This window comes from Bos indicus, chromosome 2, assembly GCF_029378745.1.
Source record: "Bos indicus isolate NIAB-ARS_2022 breed Sahiwal x Tharparkar chromosome 2, NIAB-ARS_B.indTharparkar_mat_pri_1.0, whole genome shotgun sequence".
In the NCBI taxonomy this organism is placed as follows: Eukaryota; Metazoa; Chordata; class Mammalia; order Artiodactyla; family Bovidae; genus Bos; species Bos indicus.
Window position 1 is genome coordinate 72,051,464 of NC_091761.1, and position 21,390 is coordinate 72,072,853.

Consider the following 21,390-nt stretch of genomic DNA (forward strand, 5'->3'; position numbering starts at 1 on the left):
ACCGTGGGACCGGCCCTGCGCACCTTTGAGTCGGTTCCTCGGATCGGGAGGGAGGGGGCGCTCCGCCTCTAGACTTGCGGACCTCGGTGAGGCTGCGGTCCGGCTGAGGCTAAACGACACGGTGCTCGGCTGGCCTGAGAAGCTTGCGATGAGGGGCCGCGGGTGCTGGGGGGAGCCCTGAGCCTGAGGCCGCGGTCCACCTCGGTTGTCCCGGGCTCCCAGACACGCTAAGAAAGCTAAACTCCCTGCAGTTCCGTTGTTATGCGGCGCATTCACTGTGGGTGGGGGTCTAGGCAGTTGAGACGAGAGCGCAAGGCCGCGTTCCTGCTGCACCCTAGGAGCACCGTCCTGTTGCTCCACATGGTGGTAGGGACGCCAGGTGGAACAGAAGGAACGGACTGCACTTGGGGTTCTGGACGAGGCTGGGATTCTGGTGTTCACTGACAGCGTCTTTCGTCTAGTGGCCTAAGAACGGCAGCCTTGGAAAGGTAGTTTCTTGAGTTCTGTGAGGAACTTGGCTCCGTTGCCTACTTTAGGGCTCCCCACCAGTCAGTGTGATAATAGTCGTTACTGTGCCCCGTGTACGCACGAGGCGGCAGAGACTAGGATGGGAAGGCTCTAGCCACGGTCACTCCGGCAAGGCCGGCCGTAGCGGAGCCTCGATTGGGACCTGGCTTTGTCTGAGGCCAAGATTTGCCAACTAGGGGGGTGGCGGCCGCAGTGGTGCTGGAAGCCTCTCCAGCCTGGCAAGCCCAGAGCTCGGGAGACTCATGGGCCGCGAGGCCGGTTCCCCATGCAGTCGAGGAGCTTCTCGGGGAGCGGCGCCGGCGGAGGTAGCGGCCCCCCAGACCCCTCCAGTGTGCAGGGTCCACGTCTCACCCAGCATGCTGGCGGCCCGGGGCGCTCTGCTCCGGCACTGCAGCCCCGGAGCGACATCCACCGGCGGAGCCAGTCCGCGGCGCCCGCGGCCGCCCCGCCGCCCCCGCCTTGCCGCGGCCTGCGAAGGAGCACCCCAGGAAGGCCGGGGGCGGCTGCGGCGAGGAGAGGTGCCTCTCATGGGCGGGGAAGGAGGCGGAAGGGACTAGGACAGGGCCTGCGCGGCGGCCGGGAGGAGACGAGCGCTGGGATCCTGGGTCGGAGAGCCCGTCGGTGCCGCCCGCCGCCCAGCCGGGCGGGGGTCCGGGGCGCCCACGTGGTGAGAAAGTTTAGAGACCGCAGAAGTGGCCCGGTCTTGTGGGGTGGGGAGGGGAGGGGAGCCAGCCGGTTCGCTCCTCCTTCTCGCTAAAGCAGAAGGAAAAGAGCGGAGGGAAGCTGGGGTGGGCGGGGAGCGGGCAGCATCAACCTGAACAGATTCCGCCTCCCCCTCCCCCTGCATCCCCCCCGCAACCCCGGGAAGCGGAGCGGGGAGGCGCGGAAAGTCTCCTCCCGCACGGCCAGGGCGAGATTGCCTCCCCCCCCCCCCTTTTTTTTTTCCTGCCAACCTCTATCACAACGCGCGCGCACATACGGAGATTGTGCGGCTTTTTTTTCACCCTTGGGAGAAAAAACGAGGAGAGTAAAAGAAGAGGGCAAAGCGAAGAACTCCTCCTCGGCGGGCTCCGCACTCTGCCGCGACCGGGCACAGGGACGCGGCCGCCACCCGCCGCTCTCTCCCGGCCCTGCGGCGTGTGCCGGCGGGAGAGCCAGCAAGGGTACCCGCGCCGGGGACGCGGTGAGACTTTTAGGAGCTCGAACCGACATCGCCGTCGCCGCGCAAGCAGAAAAGACCCGGACGAGGAGGGCCCCGCCGCCGCCTAGCCTGGCGCTCGGAGCTCCGCCGGCCCGCGCAGGCGGGCGGAGGGAGGCAGGCGGCGAGGAGGCGGGCGGAGCAGAGGACCCGCCGGAGCGCGCAGCGGCCGGCCCGCCTGCCCGCCTGCCGGTGGATGCGGCGCCCCGGGAGCCTGGAGACAACTTTGCCTTGTGACGCGCCGCGAGGACTGCAGGGCCCGCGGTCCCGGGCTCCGCGCCGCCTCTGAGCAGGCCCTCGCTCCGCGGCGCTCCCGGCACCGCACTCGCTCCGCTGTCCGCCCGCCAACCCGCGGAGAGGACGACCCGCCCGTCGCCACCTCCCGCGGCCCTTCCTCGGTGCTAGGCGGCGAGGGCGAGGCGCTCAGGTGCGAGCGCGGGGCCCCGCCGCAGCGCCCGCCGCAGCGCCGCGCCAAGCCGCGCCCGGCTCCGCTCTGGGGGCTCGGGCGCCTTCGCTTCCTTCTCGCCCAAGTTGCGTCGACCGGCCCTTTTGCCACCTTCCGAGCCCGGCCGCCAAGCCGCCGCTGCCGCTGCTTTCGCTTCACCCGAGCGGGGGCAGCGGGGCCCCGACGCGGAGAGGATGGTGGAAAAGCTGCGGATGCCGAGGCGCCCCGAGACGCCCGTGCGGCAGTAACCCTCCGGCCCCTGCCTCGCCAGGGCGCCTCTCCGGCCTCCGGCGGCCCACGGCGCCCCTTCCCCGCCGCGCGGGAACCCCCGCAGCCCGACAGGGCCCCCTCCCTCTGTGAGCCGGCTGCGGCCCTCCCGGCGGGCGGGCGGAGGCCCGGGCGGGGGCGGGGCGGGGCGGCGCGCCGGGAGCCGTGAGCCGCCCTGCGCTCGGCTCGGCTCGCCTCGCGGCGGGCGCCCTCGTCGCCAGCGGCGCACCATGGACGGGCTGCCCGGTCGGGCGCTGGGGGCCGCCTGCCTTTTGATGCTGGCGGTGGGCTCGCTGGGGCCCGGGGTCTGGGGCTCTCCCACGCCCCCGCCGTTGCCCGCCGCGCCGCAACCGCCCCCGCCGCCGCCCGGAGCCCCCGGCGGCTCGCAGGACACCTGCACGTCGTGCGGCGGCTTCCGGCGGCCGGAGGAGCTGGGCCGGGTAGACGGCGACTTCCTGGAGGCGGTGAAGCGGCACATCTTGAACCGCCTGCAGATGCGGGGCCGGCCCAACATCACACACGCCGTGCCCAAGGCCGCCATGGTCACGGCCCTGCGCAAGCTGCACGCGGGCAAGGTGCGCGAGGACGGCCGGGTGGAGATCCCGCACCTCGACGGCCACGCCAGCCCGGGTGCCGACGGCCAGGAGCGCGTCTCCGAGATCATCAGCTTCGCCGAGACAGGTGGGTCGGTCCCTCGAGCGGCCCTCGCTATCTCCTCCACCCTCTTCTCTTCGCTGACTCTGGCCGCCGCCGCCGCAGCCCGCGCGCCCTGGGGGAAACCCGGACTGCTGGCTCGGCCCTCTCGCCTCCGACCCTGTGCGCTCCGACCGGGTTGCGGTCCTCTTCTCGAAGGCAGCAACCCCTTCCTACTCTCCTATCCCCGCCGAGGAGCGCTCTGTCCTCCACCCCTGCTCTCCGAAACGGGCCCCAGCGCCTTTGGGCGCGCGTCCCCCTCCCGGCGGACGCGTGCGGCCCTGGCTCCGCGGGCACTCGCTTGGTGATTGCTTAATGTTTTTGTTTCCCACGATCGGAGTGTAGGCTTAGCAGTATAGATGGAGATGTGTGTGCTTGTTGATATCCGTGGGCCGGAGGAGTGTGTGTATGTGTGTGTGACTGTGTGTGTGTGTGTGTGTGTGTGTGTGCCTGCGTGAGAGGCCCCTGGGGCCGCTTCCATCGCCGGGCGGCGTGGGCTTGCCAGGATTGCTGAAGCTTCGCTGGGGAGAGCTAGGCAACCTCTCTTCCGATTGTGTGGGCACCGGAATCGGTGGAAGGCAGGCTTCTCAACAGGTCCCATCATTTACGCAGAGAAAGGCTGCAGCTCAGGGGGCAGCCCCGTGCCTCTCGGCTTGCTTGGGAGCTGAGGCAGCTCCCTGGCTTTAGAGCCAGCAGAGTTCCTACTTAACAAAGGGTCGGAGTCCTTTCTGGAATGTTCCTCCGGCCCTATATTGCATTTTTTTTTACCACTGTCAGAATATAAAAATCAAGCGAGGAAAAACATCTTTCGAACTTTAAAAGAAGGAGAAAAATGTGCTCGCGCTGAAATGCTGCAAGTGCTTTCGGCTCTGCTGTCCTTTTCAGGACTTGAATGAGCCAGGCTGGCTTTTGTGCCTGGAGCTCAGCCCCATTTGTGCAGGGGGACTGCCGAGAAGGTCGCAGGGGGAAGCTCGGGTTTGGGCAGGGCAGGGTGGGCAGGGAGCCTTGGGGGGGGTGGAGAGTTGGTGGCAGTTGTGTCCCCGGGCTGCGAATGCCTCCCCCCAATCCCCAAGGCAGCAGGCAGACTGTGCAGGTGCCGCCTGGGGATGAAAAGGGATGAAAAGTTTTGCATGGCCGGGTGTGGAGAAAAGCAGAGACAATCAGGGCTGGTTTGTGCTTAGAAAGAAATGCATTGCCGTTTTAGCTGTCCGACAGAGTCAGGGGAATCTGGACATGCAATTAGAGAGCTTGGATTAAAAGGTGCTTTGGGGCCCAGAGCAGAAATGTGATTCTGGAAGGTCGAGGAGGCCTTTTGGTCCCGGTGGCACAAAATGACAGCGGGGGCTGTTATATTTCTGGTCGGTTCCACGGAGCCAGCTCTTTGACTTATAAATAACAGATTCAGGTCACAGGCAGCTCGTCCAAGACCAGCTTTTAAGGCTGCACTTTCCCCCATTTCAAAGTCAGATGTCAGTGTTATTAGAGGAGCCAGGCGAGGCCTGAGGAGGGGGCTGGGAGGGGGGCAGTGGTAGGAGGTTTGATAAAACCAGCCGAGGCCACACAGTTGGCTTATTTGTTCTTCCTGGAGCAAAAAAAAAAAAGTAGGGATCGTCAGAGAGCAGGGTCACTGAAATGTAGGATGAGAAAGGATTCTTCTCTCAGTTGGCATGGCCTCTCTTCTTGTTGAACTGAATTATTGAGACCACTAATAAACCAATTCTCCTTATCGATGGAGACTTCAAATATGCCATTCACGGAGAGCCAGTGTCTCATGAAAGGGGTGGACTTCAAGTTTCAAGACTGCGCGCCCTGTCCCTTGGAAGTACTCGGAAGCAAAGGCTGCACTTTGCAGCCTGCAAAGCACACGTTCCTGTGTCAGAAATCTGAGCAGAGCTGGCTTGTTTGCAGTGGAGGTTCCACTGGGGGTTGGATCAGATCATGCTTAGGTAAACACTGGAAAGAGGCTGTAGGTGGCTCAGCTGGATTTTGCAATGCCCTAAGTTAACCAAAAAAAAAAAAAAAGAAAGAACCCAAACTCTGCTAAAACAACCCACCCCAAATCCTTAGTGAGATCCTGGTTTTGTTTTTCAGATTTCACAGATACCCATAACAACTTGTTAAGATCTTGGCCTCCTGACAAATTCCTCCGTTGAGCTTTGAGGCCTGACAGCCTGTCTCCAGGGAACCCTGGCCTGGGAGAGGTGAGGCCGGTTTTCTAGGCCCGGACCCTCCGGCTCCAACCTGGTCCGGGCTTCTCAATAGGAAACAATCTTCCCTGCCTCTCCCAGGTTACCGTTGGAGGCCGCGGCCCCAGGAGTGGTATTTCTGGTCAGGACGGTCCTCCAGCTGCTCGGCCAGGGCCCGGTCCAGCGTCATGCGGCAGAATGTGTTTTCTGCAGTGCCTAGTGTTCTCCTTGATCTAACTTGGCCTGGTCTCTCGCTTCTCCGCAGATGGCCTGGCCTCCTCCCGGGTCCGCCTGTACTTCTTCATCTCCAACGAAGGCAACCAGAACCTGTTTGTGGTGCAGGCCAGCCTGTGGCTCTACCTGAAGCTGCTGCCCTACGTCCTGGAGAAGGGCGGCCGGCGGAAGGTGCGGGTCAAGGTGTACTTCCAGGAGCAGGGCCCTGGCGACCGCTGGGCCGCGGTGGAGAAGCGCGTGGACCTCAAGCGCAGCGGCTGGCACACCTTCCCACTCACCGAACCCATCCAGGCCCTGTTCTCGCGGGGCGAGCGGCGTCTCAGCCTGGACGTGCAGTGCGACAGCTGCCGGGAGCTGGCCGTGGTGCCCGTGTTCGTGGACCCGGGCGAGGAGTCGCACCGGCCCTTCGTGGTGGTCCAGGCGCGGCTGGGCGACAGCAGGCACCGCATCCGCAAGCGGGGCCTGGAGTGCGACGGGAGGACCAACCTGTGTTGCCGGCAGCAGTTCTTCATCGACTTCCGCCTCATCGGCTGGAACGACTGGATCATTGCGCCCACCGGCTACTATGGGAACTACTGCGAGGGCAGCTGCCCTGCCTACCTGGCGGGGGTGCCGGGCTCGGCCTCGTCCTTCCACACGGCCGTGGTAAACCAGTACCGCATGCGGGGGCTGAACCCGGGCACCGTGAACTCCTGCTGTATCCCCACCAAGCTGAGCACCATGTCCATGCTCTACTTCGACGACGAGTACAACATCGTCAAGCGGGACGTGCCCAACATGATCGTGGAGGAGTGCGGCTGCGCTTGAGGGCGCGGCTCCGTTGGGGCATGGGGACCAGGGTGTGGCAAGTGGAGCGCGGTGATGCCCGGGAGGTGCCCGGGGCCAGCCTGAGATCTTTTCCTGCTTCCTCATCCAGCAATCTGTCAAAAACAGAGGGAGAACCCTCCATGGACACGAAGGACTGGACAATGCACACGTAGACGCGCACAGCCAGACGCATCCTGCCACCCACATGGCAGCCTCCGGGATCCCAGCAAGTGTATGCGGTGATAAATAGCAGCTCAGCCACAAATGCCTGTCACTCGGAGAGAATGGGGTGAACAGCCACCGTCCCCCCACGCCCCCCCAGCTGGCCTGGCCACTCTGAATCGCGCCTTCCGAGCACACAGAAAAGCACAAAGACAAGAGACACAGAGGGAGAGAGAGCGAGCGAACCCGGAGCTTGGAGAGGAGCAGCAGATGCGGGGGTAGGGAGCAGGCAGCCTACAGAGGGCCGCGAGTCCCCCTGTGCCTGTGCAAGGCCTCCGGGGTCCCTACATCTCTTGGCTGCAACATGTGGGCTTGCTCCCCTGGCCTGGGATCCTTCCTGCTGTGGAGAGCCGGGCAGCCTGTCCTTTCCCATCCTTGGAGAAGGAGGCCCAAATAGGCTACCACCTGCCAGAGACCGGAGACCATGGAGCTGTGGTAGTGACCATTTGACTGTCGCTTGGGGCCCTGGTGTGACTTCTGTGTGTGTGTGTATTTTGGGGGTGGGGAGGGAGGGAGAGGAGAAGGGTCTTAATTTGATGCTTTAACTGATCACTAGCAGTTGAATGGTCATTCATTCCGGTTGTATAATTGAAAAGGGACTTTTCTACCAGGTCTGACCTTTTAAGTTAAAATCTGAACTGTTCCAAGTGGAACAAAAAAAGTTGCAATCTGTGCCCTTCCCTGGGGAGATTCCTCTAGGACTGGTTAGGGAGGGGTGGAAATGACTCTTAGGCAATGGGAGGGCGAGCTCTTAGAAAGGAGGGAATGGTGGGGTGAAGGCATTCTGGAGATGCTCAGGGGGTGGGGTTGCCCCTTCTGCAGGGGTTGAGGGAGGGGAGCAGTTGAACGGGTCTGGGGAAAAGGGAGAGGCTTTCAGCTGCTTTGCAAAAGTGGCCCATGTGGGCTCTGGCCACCAGGGCCAGCCACGGATGTGGCCCCTACCTGCTCACCCGCCCCCTTCCTAGCACTTGCACACCCGCCTGAACGCACATGATACAACCCTTGCCCATCCGCTTGTATCCAGAAGTGGCCCTTGGCAGAGCATTGAGCTCACCCCAGAGGTCCAAGTGCCATGTGAACTATGCAATTTAAAGGGTTGACCCACACTAGATGTAACTGGACTCGTACGACTCTTTTTATATTTTTTTATACTTGAAATGAAATCCTTTGCTTCTTTTTTAAGCGAATGATTGCTTTTAATGTTTGCACTGATTTAGTTGCATGATTAGTCAGAAACTGCCATTTGAAAAAAGAAGTTATTTTTATAGCAGCGAAAAAAAAATACAGTTAAATGTATTATACATAATTTTGGAACCAAAGAGGCCAACAGATCAGTTTTAATTTTTATTAGATGGTGAGGCCATCTTTATGAGGTGGATGTTCTGAACAATCCCTTGAGTGGCCTGCCAATGTTTCAGGGTATACATGGATTTTGTTTATTCAGTTTGATGTGTCTTTTCTATCCTTACACACCCAGAAGCTAGAGTAAAAACGACAATGGTAGAATGCAGGTGTGTATCCTTAAATCCCCATCTTTATGTTTATTTAATAAAGCTCCCCTTAGGTTCTGTTTCATAATAATTTAAAACCAAACAATTTTTTCCCATAGACTTGCTGTTAAAGTATTTTACATTTGTGTACAGTTGAAGAAAATAAAAGATGGAGTGCCACGGGCTCCCTGCCTTGTGTGATATCTGGGGTGGTGGGCTCCAGGCTGGAGGGGGCAGCTGGGGGGAGGGTGAGTCCAGGTGTCCGACTTTGAAGCCAGTGCCTCCCTGGGCCGCACCCGGCACTCTTTTGAGTCCTTGCCACAAGCTCGGATGTCAGGCAGAGTCTAGGAAAAATGGCAGGAGATCAAAATGAAGGACAATTAGCAAATTCATGAATTACACATTTGTTTACCCTTCTAGTCCCAAGACTAATTATGTTGCACCAGGGCCGAGTGTATTACCATTTGAAAGTGCCAGTGAAGCCCCTGTCCCTGGGAGGAAATGTGAAACCTGAGAGGTTGAAGCCCACCTGACCCATGCCCATCTCTGTTTATTAATAGAGATGACTGCAACTGGGAAGAGGTTAATATCTTGGAATGGAAGCCAGAAGCAAGGCTTCCATCTATCCTGAGGATGCCAGTTGTCCTTTTGCTGTGGGGATTTTAGCAGGTGGTAGATTGGGTGGTGGTGGTAGTAACACATGCCCAACTACAGTTGAAGGGATTCCTGGAGATACCCACTGGATGGTGTTATCAGGCAACCCTTGTATCATACCTTTGCGGGAAATGATTTCATCTTTGTTTCCTAGGGTTTGGAATCTGAGGCTCAGAGAGTTTCAGGGCTTACCTGAGGTCACACAGCCAGGACAGGCACCCTGGGCACTGGAGTCCACGTGCCATGGCTGGTCTTCTTGTTTCCCTGGGAGGACTTTGGGGCTAAGACCTTGCCTTCATCAGAGGCCCTCTGGGGTCAGAGGGGCTGCAACTTGTAGCTTGGGGGGGTCACATGGGGTCTTCCCAGAAACCTCAGGGCATTTGAGTAGTGGGACCTTAAGGGGTTATATCTAACCCCATTAAGCAACAATGGGGAAACTGGAGAGGCCCACCTCAATCCACATGGTCAGCTGGTGGCAGGAGGCAGCCTCTGGCCTCTGTCTTTTTCCATCCTTCTCTCGTTCAAGAGAGCTACTGCCCTGCCAGGTGTTTGTCTGAGGGGTGGATTTGTTACCCTGTGAAATATAGAGATGGTATGAAAATTAGTGGGGGCTAAGAACAAAATTTCACGAAGACAGGACTGGCCTGGGCACGTTAGGGTGTAGAGGTTACCATCCAGCTGCCTGTGGCTCTGTGGTGGTCTAAGCCCTCAGCCTAGCCCCTACCCTGGCCCTGGCCCAGGAATTTTTGTTGCAGCCTCCAAGAGGGGGCGGCATGTGAGTCACCAGCGTGTTTCTGCTCTTCAGATGCTGAGCATCCCCAGGCACCCTCCTGGGTCACAGGGTGGCCCGTGGGTCCCACAGGAGCCCAGGAAATTCCCAGGACTTGAAGTGGGAGGCCAGTGGCTGGCATGCACCTGAGGGGTGCCCTGCTGCCCTGAGCTGGCCTGTGTGTGCCTCTGTGGGGTCAGGCCCCCTGGGGGATGGCAGGTGGCTCCTCCTGTTCTCGTGAGGACAGACAGCAGGGCTGGGGCTTCTTCTCCAGTGGGGTCACGCGGCTTCCTTCCTGTGCATCTGTGGTCCTTGCCTCTCTGTTCCTTTTCTTCTGCCTGTGGCCCTTCCCCCATTTGCATCCCTTCTCTTCCCAGGGGGCCTTGCTTCGGGTCCCGCCTCTCCCCAGAGGTTCCCTGGAGCCCCAATGCAGCCCAGAGAGTGAGCCTCCCAAGCTGTCCACTAGATCCAGTGCCTCTGACCCTGGACCCTCCTGCTGTCCTTCCCTCTGTCCCTTCCTTCCTTCTTCAGGCCACCAGGCTGTTGCTGCTGCTGCTAAGTCGCTTCAGTTGTGTCCTACTCTGTGCGACCCCATAGACGGCAGCCCACCCGGCTTCCCTGTCCCTGGGATTCTCCAGGCAAGAACACTGGAGTGGGTTGCCATTTCCTTCTCCAAAGCATGAAAGGGAAAAGTGAAAGTGAAGTCGCTCAGTCGGGTCCGACTCTAGCGACCCCATGGTCTGCAGCCTACCAGGCTTCTCCATCCATGGGATTTTCCAGGCAAAAGTACTGGAGTGGGGTCCCATTGCCTTCTCCAACCAGGCTGTTAGCCCTTCACAGGACCGGTGGGTCAGGCCAGGCCAGCCAGAGCCATCACTGCTGGCCCTACCTGCCTCAGATGTTTCCATGGGCGAAATTTGCCTTTGGTTGACCTTCAGATGTGCCCTGAGCCCTCAGGGAACCAGTGGAGTCTGAGGCTGGGGTGTGTGGGGGAGAGGGGACCCCCACACCTACCTCCCATTGTTTCCCCCCATTTCATAGACGGACAGACTGATGGTCCAGGAAGCAGAGGCTCTAGGGGTTTCCTGTGTCCCTTTCCTCTCCCAGCCCCTTTGGGCATGACACCATGACTGCGGCGGAGGCTGATTCCCTGTCACAGATCCAGGAGGGAGCCCCTACACCAGGACTGGGCCCCTGATCCACCTGGAACTCAGACCGGCCTGCAGCATGCCCTCTGCAAAGTCCTGTGAGAACTCTTGCTGGGGACCCCCCAAGGGGCCTGGCAGGCTACCCTCCCAGGCCTCCCTCAAGGGCGAGAGGGGGCAGGGAGGCCAGAGGCTGCCGCCAAGCCACGGAGACGGCTGTGGGTTGAAGGAAGTGCGCCTTTGCAGGCAAAGAAGCCGAAACAAAACACCCTTCCTGTGGGCAGAGGCCCTGGGAGCAACCCCAGCCTGGTTGCCTGGCTTTCAATGGGATGTGTGGAGCAAGTGACAAATTACCTGCAGGTCTTGCAGGAGGGGGTGGGTCTGCAGTATGTGAGGACTGGGGGAGTAGGGTGACTGTGTGGGGGACCAGGGTGAGCGGTGCTGGGGTGCTGAGCTGTATGGGGAGCGGGGCTGGCTGCCGGTGGGAGTGGATGGGAATTGGGGTGAGGTGGAGTGATGTGCTATTGTGCTGTGCCTGTAGGTGTGTCTGTCTGCTGAGCTGAGGTGAGTATGAGACTGTGGCTGTGGCCATGTGTGATCAGCTGTGTGTGAGTCTGGCCATCTTGGAGGCTGTGTGGGTGAGTGTGTATGTCTGTGGTTGAGTGGGGATTTAGACTGTGATTGTGGGTGAGGTTGCATGGTTAGCTTTGTGTATTTCTTGCCGTTTTCATTTTCTTCCTTGTCAAAATGTGGTGCGCCTGGCCCGTTATACACTGTGACGGGCGTCGTGCATGTGCGCTCAGTTGCCTTTCTTCACGACCCCACAGGCTGCAGCCCGCCAGGCTCCTCCGATGATGGAGTTTTCCAGGCAAAAATATTGGAGTGGGCTGCTATTTCCTCCTCCATGGTATCTTTATGACCCAGGGATCAAACCTGCCTCTCTTGCATCTTCTGCATTGGCAGGTGGATTCTTTACCACTGCACATGATGGGGGTCGTTACATATTTAAATCTGGGCTAGATCACCCTCTAGCTGGGCAAGTGCTGGGGGCTAGGGTCGGGGTGGGTGCAGGCACCATTTCTGTGGCCTATATGTTTGTAGCCCCACTGACTTCCCCTGGTCAGTAACAGGGAAGTCACTGTGATGTCCCTGCAACCCCAAAGCTGGAGCACTTTAAAAGTAGAATGACACTATCTGGTCAGTCCTTTAGTCACTCAACAAACATTTCCTGGGTGCCTGCTTTTTTTCCATGCGTTATTTCAGTATAGTCCTCACAACAGCCCCGGGCGTGGGGGGGAATAGGAAGTGTTATGGGCTTCCAGGTGGTGCTAGCGGTAAAGAACCCGCTTGCCAATGCAGGAGATGTACAAGATGTGGGTTCGATCCCTGGTTTGAGAAGATCCCCTGGAGGAGGGCGTGACAACCCACTCCAGTATTCTTGCCTGGAGAATCCCATGGACAGAGGATCCTGGTGGGCTATACAGTCCATAGGGTTGCAAAGAGTCAGACATGACTGAAGTGACTGAGCATGCACACATACAGGGGCTTCCCTAGTGGCTCAGCGGTAAAGACTCTGCGGGCAATGCAGGAGATGCGGCTTCCATTCCTGGGCCGGGAAGATCCCTTGGAGAAGCAAATGGCCACCACTCCAGTTTTCTTGCTTGGAAAATTCCATGGACAGAGGACCCTGCAGGGCTACAGTCCATGGGGTCTCAAGAGTGAGACATGACTTAGCGACTGAACCACCACATGGCCCTTTTATAGATGAGAAAGTTAAGGTTGAGGAAGCCCTGCACTGCAAGTGGCAGAGCTTAGATTTGCTTCCAAGAGCTGTTTCCAAAATCACTCATAGCTACTGGGTTGCTCAGGAAGGACAGGAAGAGACATGGCTGTTTGGGGGCCTCCCTGGAAGAGGGAAGAGGCTGGGGCTCAGAGTGTGCTTGGCTTTCAGTTGGGAGTACGCCACCTGCTCACTCATGCCTTGCCTCCAACCCGAGATATGCATGGCACCTGTGCATTGAAACGTTCCTCTCTGGGGGGACATCCCCACATCCTCCCAGGCCAGGTGGGTAGCATGGCTGCTGGGCCTCTCCAGTGGGGGTGGAGGAGGTTGTCTGGAGTATGGGCTCAGAACACCCCCCAACCCTAGTTTTTTGATCCTGGCTTAACTCTCAGTTTCCTTATCTGGAAAATGGGGACCATGACAGTGCGGCCCCGTCAGAGGGGTGTCGTGTGCATTAAGGTGCTTGGAACAGGCGGGGCTTCAGTGAGTGTGGGTTCGTCTTTGCTGGTTTCTGTGTCAGCCCCTCCCTTCTGCCTGGAGGCTTCCCCAGAGCATTCTCTTTCATCCTGTATATTCACTGTGTCAGCATTCACAGAAGCTGACGATGACAATCATGATGCCGCCTAACAGTCATGGAGAACTTATTGCTTCTCTGAGCCACCCTGCTGGGCAAATGACCTATGTCCATTTTAATGATGCAGAAGTTGAGGCTCAACGAAGAGCGGTGTCTTGCTTGAGGCCTAACAGTTATTCAGGGGAGGGTCCCTGTCTGGCCCCCTAGATGCTGCCTCCAATTCCCTTCCATGTTCTCCAGAGAACCTCAGGGCTCTGGGGGCTGTGGAGGGTGGGTGCTGCTGTTGGCGATGTTCTACATAGGTCCTGAAAGTGGGCCTGGCTCAGCACATGGTGTTTTGCAGCTCTCGTCTGGAAAGAGGGATGCGAGGGTCTGGGTCTGCCCCTCTCCCCACCCTCCCTCCCCCAACTCACTTGTGCAGGGCCTTCAGGAGGAGCACAGATCAGGTCCCTGGGTCCCCAGGTGGCTGGATTCAGGCTGTGGAAGGGAGGCTCTTCTGGCCCCTGTGGGCACGCATATGTGTGTGTGAGAATCTGAGATGACATCTCCACCCGGAGGGAGCTCTGGGTCTTATGGAAAGAGCCCTGGGCCTCCCTGAGCCTGTAGCCTGGTTTCTAGGCCACTGGGGAACTCTCTCATCGACCTGAGGTTATCAAGCTCTGGGCTGGAGCTTTAGGGAGATTTCATTTCTACAAGAGATAAGTCACTGACATTCTTTCCCATTGGCAGATGAGGCTTCCAGGGGCTGCCTCTCATTCCTGGGGCCACAGAACTTCTGGCGGGTGAGCAGGTCACTTCCTAACTTCCCTACCCTGGGAGGGGCTTCAGGAACACCTGGGCTCCTTTGACGCTTCATCTTTCCCAGAGGGGTTCCAGCGACCCCTCAGCACAAATATCACAATTGGCCTTGGTCCAACGGTCCAGGAGTCGCTCCCTGGTGGCCCAAGGCAGCCTTAGGCGCAACTTTACCCCTGGGGCTTTTAGGTAAGTCCTGCCTTTGGAGGCCAGCTGGGCTGGTGCTGCCTGGGCCCTGCCAGGTGGCTGAAGGCAGGTCCTTTCACCTGACTGGTGGTGGCGGCCACAGGCCAGCATTGCAGTTGGGGGATCACAGCCTGTGTGTGCTCAGTTGCTTCAGCCGCGTCTGACTCTGTGCTACACTATGGACTGCAGTCCCCCAGGCTCCTCTATCCATGGGATTCTTCAGGCAAGAATACTGGAGTGGGTTGCCATGCCCTCCTCCAGGGGATCTTCCTGACTCAGGGATCAAACCTGCATCTCTTATGTCCTGCATTGGCAGGCGGGTTCTTTACCACTAGCGCCACCTGGGAAGCCCAGGGGAATCACAGATTTTTTTTCCCAAAACACACCCATGACCTTCTCGAGCTCCTCCCAGGCAGTGTGAGGAAAACTTGGCAGATTTTCTCACTCCTGTATAAAGTCTGTTCAAGGCCCCGTGGCTTTGGAAAGAAGTCTGATGGCTAATGGGCTCACAGTGGCCCAGGCCTGGCTGCTCCTGACCTGCTGGAGCCCTCAGGCCTCTCCACGTCCCCAGCGCTTGGGCTGCGGTTACCACCCACCACCTTCACCTTGGTGCCTCCCAGTTGTGCCAAGGTGCCTCCTTTGGCCTGAACATGCTTCTCCTCCTATTCACTTGGCTAATTGTGCTTCACCCATCAGGGACCTGGCGTAGGAGTCCTGACTCCCAATCCCACCTGCACGGTCACCGATTGGGTATACACCTGCCTCCTCCCCCAGGAGGCTGCCACCCTGGGCTCTAGGGCACCTGGAGTCTGCATCGTTCACCCTGCCACTGTACTGAGGCTGCGGCAGATGTGCTGTACACACACTTGGTACATGAGTGAAGGGACAGCGGTCTTGGGGTGAGAAATCTGACCCAGCTTACCCATTTCCCTGCTGGAACAACTCAGGCTAAACGGGCCACAAGACTGGGGAAAGGCTCAAGCCTGGTAAGGACCAGAAGCTGGCACTCCTGACCATGCCTTGTATCCCTGTTAAGGGGTCCCATGGCAGATTCAGGCCATAGCATCTTCCGAAGTCTGTCATTTGCCTTGAGTGTTCAGACCTCGAGGTAAAGCTCAGCCTCACTCAGGAGCTGCTGCCGCCGCTATGGCCAAAAGCAGTGCCAGCCTGGGCTCCAATAAAGTGTCACTCTGGAGTCCCTGTTACTCCCTGGGATGTGTGGGCCCTGGAGTGGGCATCCTTCTTGCCCTGGTCATCCACTCCATGAAGGTATGGTTTGCCACCCGAGGGCGTTTCATATTCACTCGCCGAGAGAAGAACTGATTAATAGGGGCCACTCCCCCATGGATGACTGTCCACTATTTTGGGAGCAATCACTGATGCACCTGCCTGTGGGAAGAAGTGCACAGTCCAGAGTTGGCTCGGCAGGCCAGTCCACTGCCCAGGGCTGCCCGCTGCTCCCTGGAGGGTCTGAGCAAGGTCTGGGGCAGGCCCTGTGTGCTATCTCAGAGTAAGAAAGCACGGTGGACTGGGATTCAGGCACTGGCCCAGGAGCAGACTGGAAGCTCCATGAGGGCAAAGCACCCCCTGGCCCCCACCCCCCACCGGCTGGTTGCTTGGGCGGTGCTCTCTCCCCAGTGCCAGGAATGGTACCTAGCACACAGCAGGTGCTCAAGAAAGACTTGTTGATGGACAGCCTAATCCAGGCCCTGCAATTCTGTGACCTTGAGCAAGCATCTTACTGTTTCTAGCATATTTTTTTTTTCATTTGAAATTGAGTTGGATTAGATGGTTCATGCATTCATTCTTTTCTCTGACTTCATTTCATAAGTGCCTCATAGGAGGGAGCATCCCAGTGTCTTTGAGGACTGCCGCCTGCAGCCCCCATGCATCCCTGCTGTGACCAGCCACCATTCCCATCAAAGAGGCGGGGGCCCTGGAAATTTTCCACGGCGTTTGGAGGGCCGGGGTCTCCTGAGCTGGCTTCATGTCAGCTTCACCACTTAAAGGATGATTCCATGTCCTTTGGTGCCTCTAGTCCTGGTGGGTGGCGGGGGGGCCTGGAGGGGGACAGAATGCTGCCTTTGCACAGGGTTCCGACTCTTCTGTGCTCCAGGCTGGGGCAGCCCTCACCTCCTGCCTGTGTGGAGTGGGCAGGGGAGATGGCTGATCTGGAATTAGCAAGGCCAGTCGTCTCCCCCAGTGGTCTCCCCACTGGCAGCACACTTCAGGGTAAAAGTTAAGAAAGAAAGCTCCTGTTCTGTCCTGGTGAGGCAGGCCCTTCAACATTTAGTGTTTTGGGGTCTGGGGGTGGGGAGGATGTTGCTGAAAGCTGATAAGACCATAGGACCGTGGAGAAGACCGCCCAGGCTTTCAGTCTGCAGAGGGAAGCCAAGGGGCAGGGATGGCCCCACAGCAAATGGTGCTCAGCTTAGTAGCCCAGGACTTGCTCTGTGCACAGGATGACAGGGTCCCTCTGAAACAGAGTATGGCCCCCAAGTTGGGTCCTCACCCAGCACTGTGATGTGTGCGAGTGTGCACACGTTGCTCAAGGACAGGAGGTCGGGCTGTGGGGTCATAAGGAGCCCTGCCTTCCAGAGAAGGCAGCTCCATCCAGGCGGGGTGGTCCCAGGACACCTTGCTGCAGGGTCCACTCTGAGCCCAGGGCTCTCTGTTCCTGTGGTTTCCCAAGAGGGCAGGTAGGCCAGGGCTTGGAGGCAGTTAAGAGCTTGGGCCCACAGGCAGACTCCACTTTCCAGACTCCAGGTGCACCTGGTCGTAGCTGTGTGCCCTTGGCGTGGTTACTTAACCTTTCTGTGTCTCTGTTTCCTCATCATACAGTGGGACTAGTAATAGTAATTACCTCACAGACTTGTGTGGATTAAATGAGAGAATAATCACAACACGGGCTTCCCTGGCAGTGCAGTAGTTAGTGCTTCCCCTGAAGGGAAGTAAGAGGAACTAAGGCCCGCTGGTCAGGGAACTAAAGTCCCACAAGCCACACGGCCTGCCCCACCTCCCCTTTAAAAATCGTAACAGCTACCACTGACGGAGTGTGATTTAATGGAGTGCCTAAGCCCTTGACATACTTTCACCCAATGGATCCAACACAACGCTTGGGGTTTTTATCATTTCTATTCCACAGATGAAGAAACTCAAGTGCAGATAGTGGAAGTGGCTTGTGCAAGGTCACACAGTATGACAGGGAGGAGCAGGATGTTAATGCTCAGGCCCTGGCCCATGGGGCCTGTTCTTTGATGGCCTCGTGACGTTGGCAGCCTCCGTGAGACGGCAAATCTCCTGTCTTCTGCTACTTGCCCCAGGGCTTGGATAGCCCAGGTTAGCACTCAGGGTCACCAGGTTGATCATGACCTTCCTTCAAGGCTGAAGCTGAGACAGGGCTCTGGAGATGTGTTAGGAAAGAGCGAAGTGAGCAGCCCAGCATGATTTGCCCTGGAGTTCACACTCTCTTATTTCTGATCTTTAGTCCCAAATCTCAGCCTTTAGCAGAGGCACTGTGGATTCCTGCTACCATCAACATGGGCCGAGGAGCCAGGTGAGGGTTGGTAAGGAGTGCCAATAGGTACCAGGGCCGGTGCCTGCTTGGCTCACTGGTGAAGCCTTTTCATCATGGATCAGATCAGATCAGTCACTCAGTCGTGTCCGACTCTTTGCGACTCCGTGAATCGCAACACACCAGGCCTCCCTGTCCATCACCAACTCCCGGAGTTCACTCAGACTCACGTCCATCGAGTCAGTGATGCCATCCAGCCATCTCATCCTCTGTTGTCCCCTTCTCCTCCTGCTCCCAATCCCTCCCAGCATCAGAGTCTTTTCCAATGAGTCAACTCTTCTCATGAGGTGGCCAAAGTACTGGAGTTTCAGCTTTAGCATCATTCCTTCCAAAGAAATCCCAGGGCTGATCTCCTTCAGAATGGACTGGTTGGATCTCCTTGCAGTCCAAGAGTCTTCTCCAACACCACAGTTCAAAAGCATCAATTCTTTGGTCCTCAGCCTTCTTCACAGTCCAACTCTCACATCCATACGTGACCACAGGAAAAACCATAGCCTTAACTAGACGAAACTTTGTTGGCAAAGTAATGTCTCTGCTTTTGAATATGCTGTCTAGATTGGTCATAACTTTCCTTCCAAGGAGTAAGCGTCTTTTAATTTCATGGCTGCAGTCACCATCTGCAGTGATTTTGGAGCCCAAAAAATAAAGTCTGACACTGTTTCCACTGTTTCTCCATCTATGTGCCATGAAGTGATGGGACCGGATGCCATGATCTTCGTTTTCTGAATGTTGAGCTTTAAGCCCACTTTTTCACTCTCCACTTTCACTTTCATCAAGAGGCTTTTGAGTTCCTCTTCACTTTCTGCCATAAGGGTGGTGTCATCTGCATATCTGAGGTTATTGATATTTCTCCCGGCAATCTTGATTCCAGCTTGTGTTTCTTCCAGCCCAGCGTTTCTCATGATGTACTCTGCATATAAGTTAAATAAACAGGGTGACAATATACAGCCTTGATGAACTCCTTTTCCTATTTGGAACCAGTCTGTTGTTCCATGTCCAGTTCTAACTGTTGCTTCCTGACCTGCATACAAATTTCTCAAGAGGCAGATCAGGTGGTCTGGTATTCCCATCTCTTGAAGAATTTTCCACAGTTTATTATGATCCACACAGTCAAAGGCTTTGGCATAGTCAATCAAGCAGAAATAGATGTTTTTCTGGAACTCTCTTGCTTTTTCCATGATCCATCAGATGTTGGCAATTTGATCTCTGGTTCCTCTGCCTTTTCTAAAACCAGCTTGAACATCAGGAAGTTCACGGTTCACATATTGCTGAAGCCTGGCTTGGAGAATTTTGAGCATTACTTTATTAGCGTGTGAGATGAGTGCAATTGTGCAGTAGTTTGAGCATTCTTTGGCATTGCCTTTCTTTGGGATTGGAATGAAAACTGACCTTTTCCAGTCCTGTGGCCACTGCTGAGTTTTCCACATTTGCTGGCATATTGAGTGCAGCACTTTCACAGCATCATCTTTCAGGATTTGGAATAGCTCCACGGGAATTCCATCACCTCCACTAGCTTTGTTCATAGTGATGCTTTCTAAGGCCCACTTGACTTCATATTCTAGGATGTCTGGCTGTAGGTGAGTGATCACACCCTCGTGATTATCTGGGTCATGAAGATCTTTTTTGCACAGTTCTTCTGTGTATTCTTGCCATGTATTCATCATGGAACCAGGTCCTAACCCTAACCCTGAGCTGGAGGAGCATTCTGCCCTGTTGGTACAGTGGGACCTGGTGTCTTCCCAATGCCCCTGCCATCAATTCTAGAACAGGGTTTGGTAAACCACAGCCAGGGGCCAAATCTGCAAGCTCAGAATGTTTTGTTTTGTTTTGTTTTTTTTCATTTTTAAATGATTGCAAACAAATCAGTGGAAGAATAATATTGCATGACATGAAGACTGTATGAAATTCAAACTTAGTGACAAAGTTTATATATTAGAAAAGACCCTGAGGCTGGGAAGGATTGAGGCAGGAGGAGAAGGGGATGACAGATGATGAGATGACTGGGTGGCATCACTGACTCAATGGACATGAGTTTGAACAAGCTTTCAGAGATGCTGAAGGACAGGGAAGCCTGGCATGCTGCAGTCCATGGGGTCACAGAGTCGGACACGATTGGAGCAACCGAACAACACCAACATGTTTGTTGTGCCAGAGGTGTGGCCTACAAAGCCTAGAATATTGAATCTGACCTTTTATAGAAAAGGTTTGCTGACCATCCTTGGCTGGTCAGATGTCCCAGGAGGCCACAGTATTCCGCCTTCCGTCCTCCCTGTGGGAGCCCTTCCTGCAAGGCTATCCCACCCCCAGGGTCCCCTAGTGCTGATGGGGACAGGGGTGGACACATGGCACTAGCCAAGATGATCACAGTTGGCTGAATGTTGACATGCACTGTGAGGGAGGTCCCTCCTGGACATTTGTATTAACAGGTCCCGGGGAGTCAAGGGGACACTAGCGGTCCCTCAGAGCCCAAGTGGTGTCTAGTGCAGGAGCAGAGAGTAGGTTGGTATCAAAACCAACATCACTGCCTCACACCCATGGATGGCTGCCATCAAAACCCCCAGAAGATAATAAGTGTTGGTGAGGATGTGGAGAAATCGAAACCCTTGGGCACTGTTGCTGAGAATGTACATTGGTGCAACCACTGTAGAAAACAGCATGGCTGCTGCTGCTAAGTCGCTTCAGTCGTGTCCGACTCAGTGTGACCCCATAGACGGCAGCCCACCAGGCTCCCCCATCCCTGGGATTCTCCAGGCAAGAATACTGGAGTGGATTGCCATTGCCTTCTCCAATGCATGAAAGTGAAAAGTGAAAATGAAAGTGATGTCGCTCAGTCGTGCATGAAAGTGAAAAGTGAAAATGAAAGTGACATCGCTCAGACTCCTCGAGACCCCATGGACTGCAGCCCACCAGGCTCCTCCATCCATGGGATTTTCCAGGCAAGAGTACTGGAGTGGGTTGCCATTGCCTTCTCCAAAACAGTATGGAGGCCCTCAAAAAAGTTAAAAATAGATCCAGAAATTCTACATCTGCATATATACCTAGCAGAGGAGAGCAGGGCCTCGAAGAGGTAATTGTACATCATGTTCATAGCAGCATAATCTCAAGAGCTAAGAGGTGGAAGCAACCCAAGTGTCCATCAATAGAGGAATGGATAAACAGTGTATAGAAAAGGGAATAGGATTCAGTTTTAAAGAGGAAGGAAATTCTGACACAGGCTACAACACGGATTAACCTTGAGGACATTATGTGAAGTAAAATAAGCTAGTCACAAAAGGCAAGTACTGGGTGATTCCCGTTATGTGATGTACTTAGAGAAGTCACATCCATAGGGACAGAAAGCAGAAGGGTGGGTGCTGGGAAAAGTGAGGATGTGGAGTTTTTTAATGGGGACAGAGTTTCAATTTTGCAAGGTGAGAAAGTTCTGGAAAGGGACAGTGGTGATGGTTGCATAATTACTTAATGCCACTGAATTGTACATTTGAAAATAGGAAAGATGGTGCATTTTATGTTATACATAAGAAATGAAGTGAAAGTGGTAGTCTTTCAGTCGTGTCCGACTCTTTGCAATGCTGTGGACTGTAGTCCACTAGCCTCCTCTGTCCATGGAATTTCCCAGGCAAGAATACTGGAGTGGGTTGCCATTCCCTTCTCCAGGGGATCTTCCTGACCCAGGGATCCAACCCGGGTCTCCTCCATTGCAGGTGGATTCTTTATCGTCTGAGCCACCAGGGTTATATATATTTTACAACAATTAAATTAAAAAAAAAAAAAAAACCAACAATGCAGCCGCAGAAATGTCCTCTCCCGTGGGAAGCCCTGTTTATGGCCTCCCTGGCAACA

The 21,390-nt window shown here is 56.2% G+C and overlaps 1 protein-coding gene across 1 annotated transcript; it reads left to right on the top strand.

Annotated features, from left to right (window-relative positions):
• Positions 1–2,600: 2,600 nt before the first annotated feature.
• On the top strand, positions 2,601–8,254 carry INHBB (inhibin subunit beta B). Its single transcript, XM_070769064.1, has 2 exons — positions 2,601–3,119; positions 5,583–8,254. The coding sequence occupies exons 1-2, from the start codon at positions 2,669–2,671 to the stop codon at positions 6,356–6,358; spliced, it is 1,227 nt and encodes a 408-aa protein (XP_070625165.1). The 5' UTR covers positions 2,601–2,668; the 3' UTR covers positions 6,359–8,254.
• Positions 8,255–21,390: the final 13,136 nt, after the last annotated feature.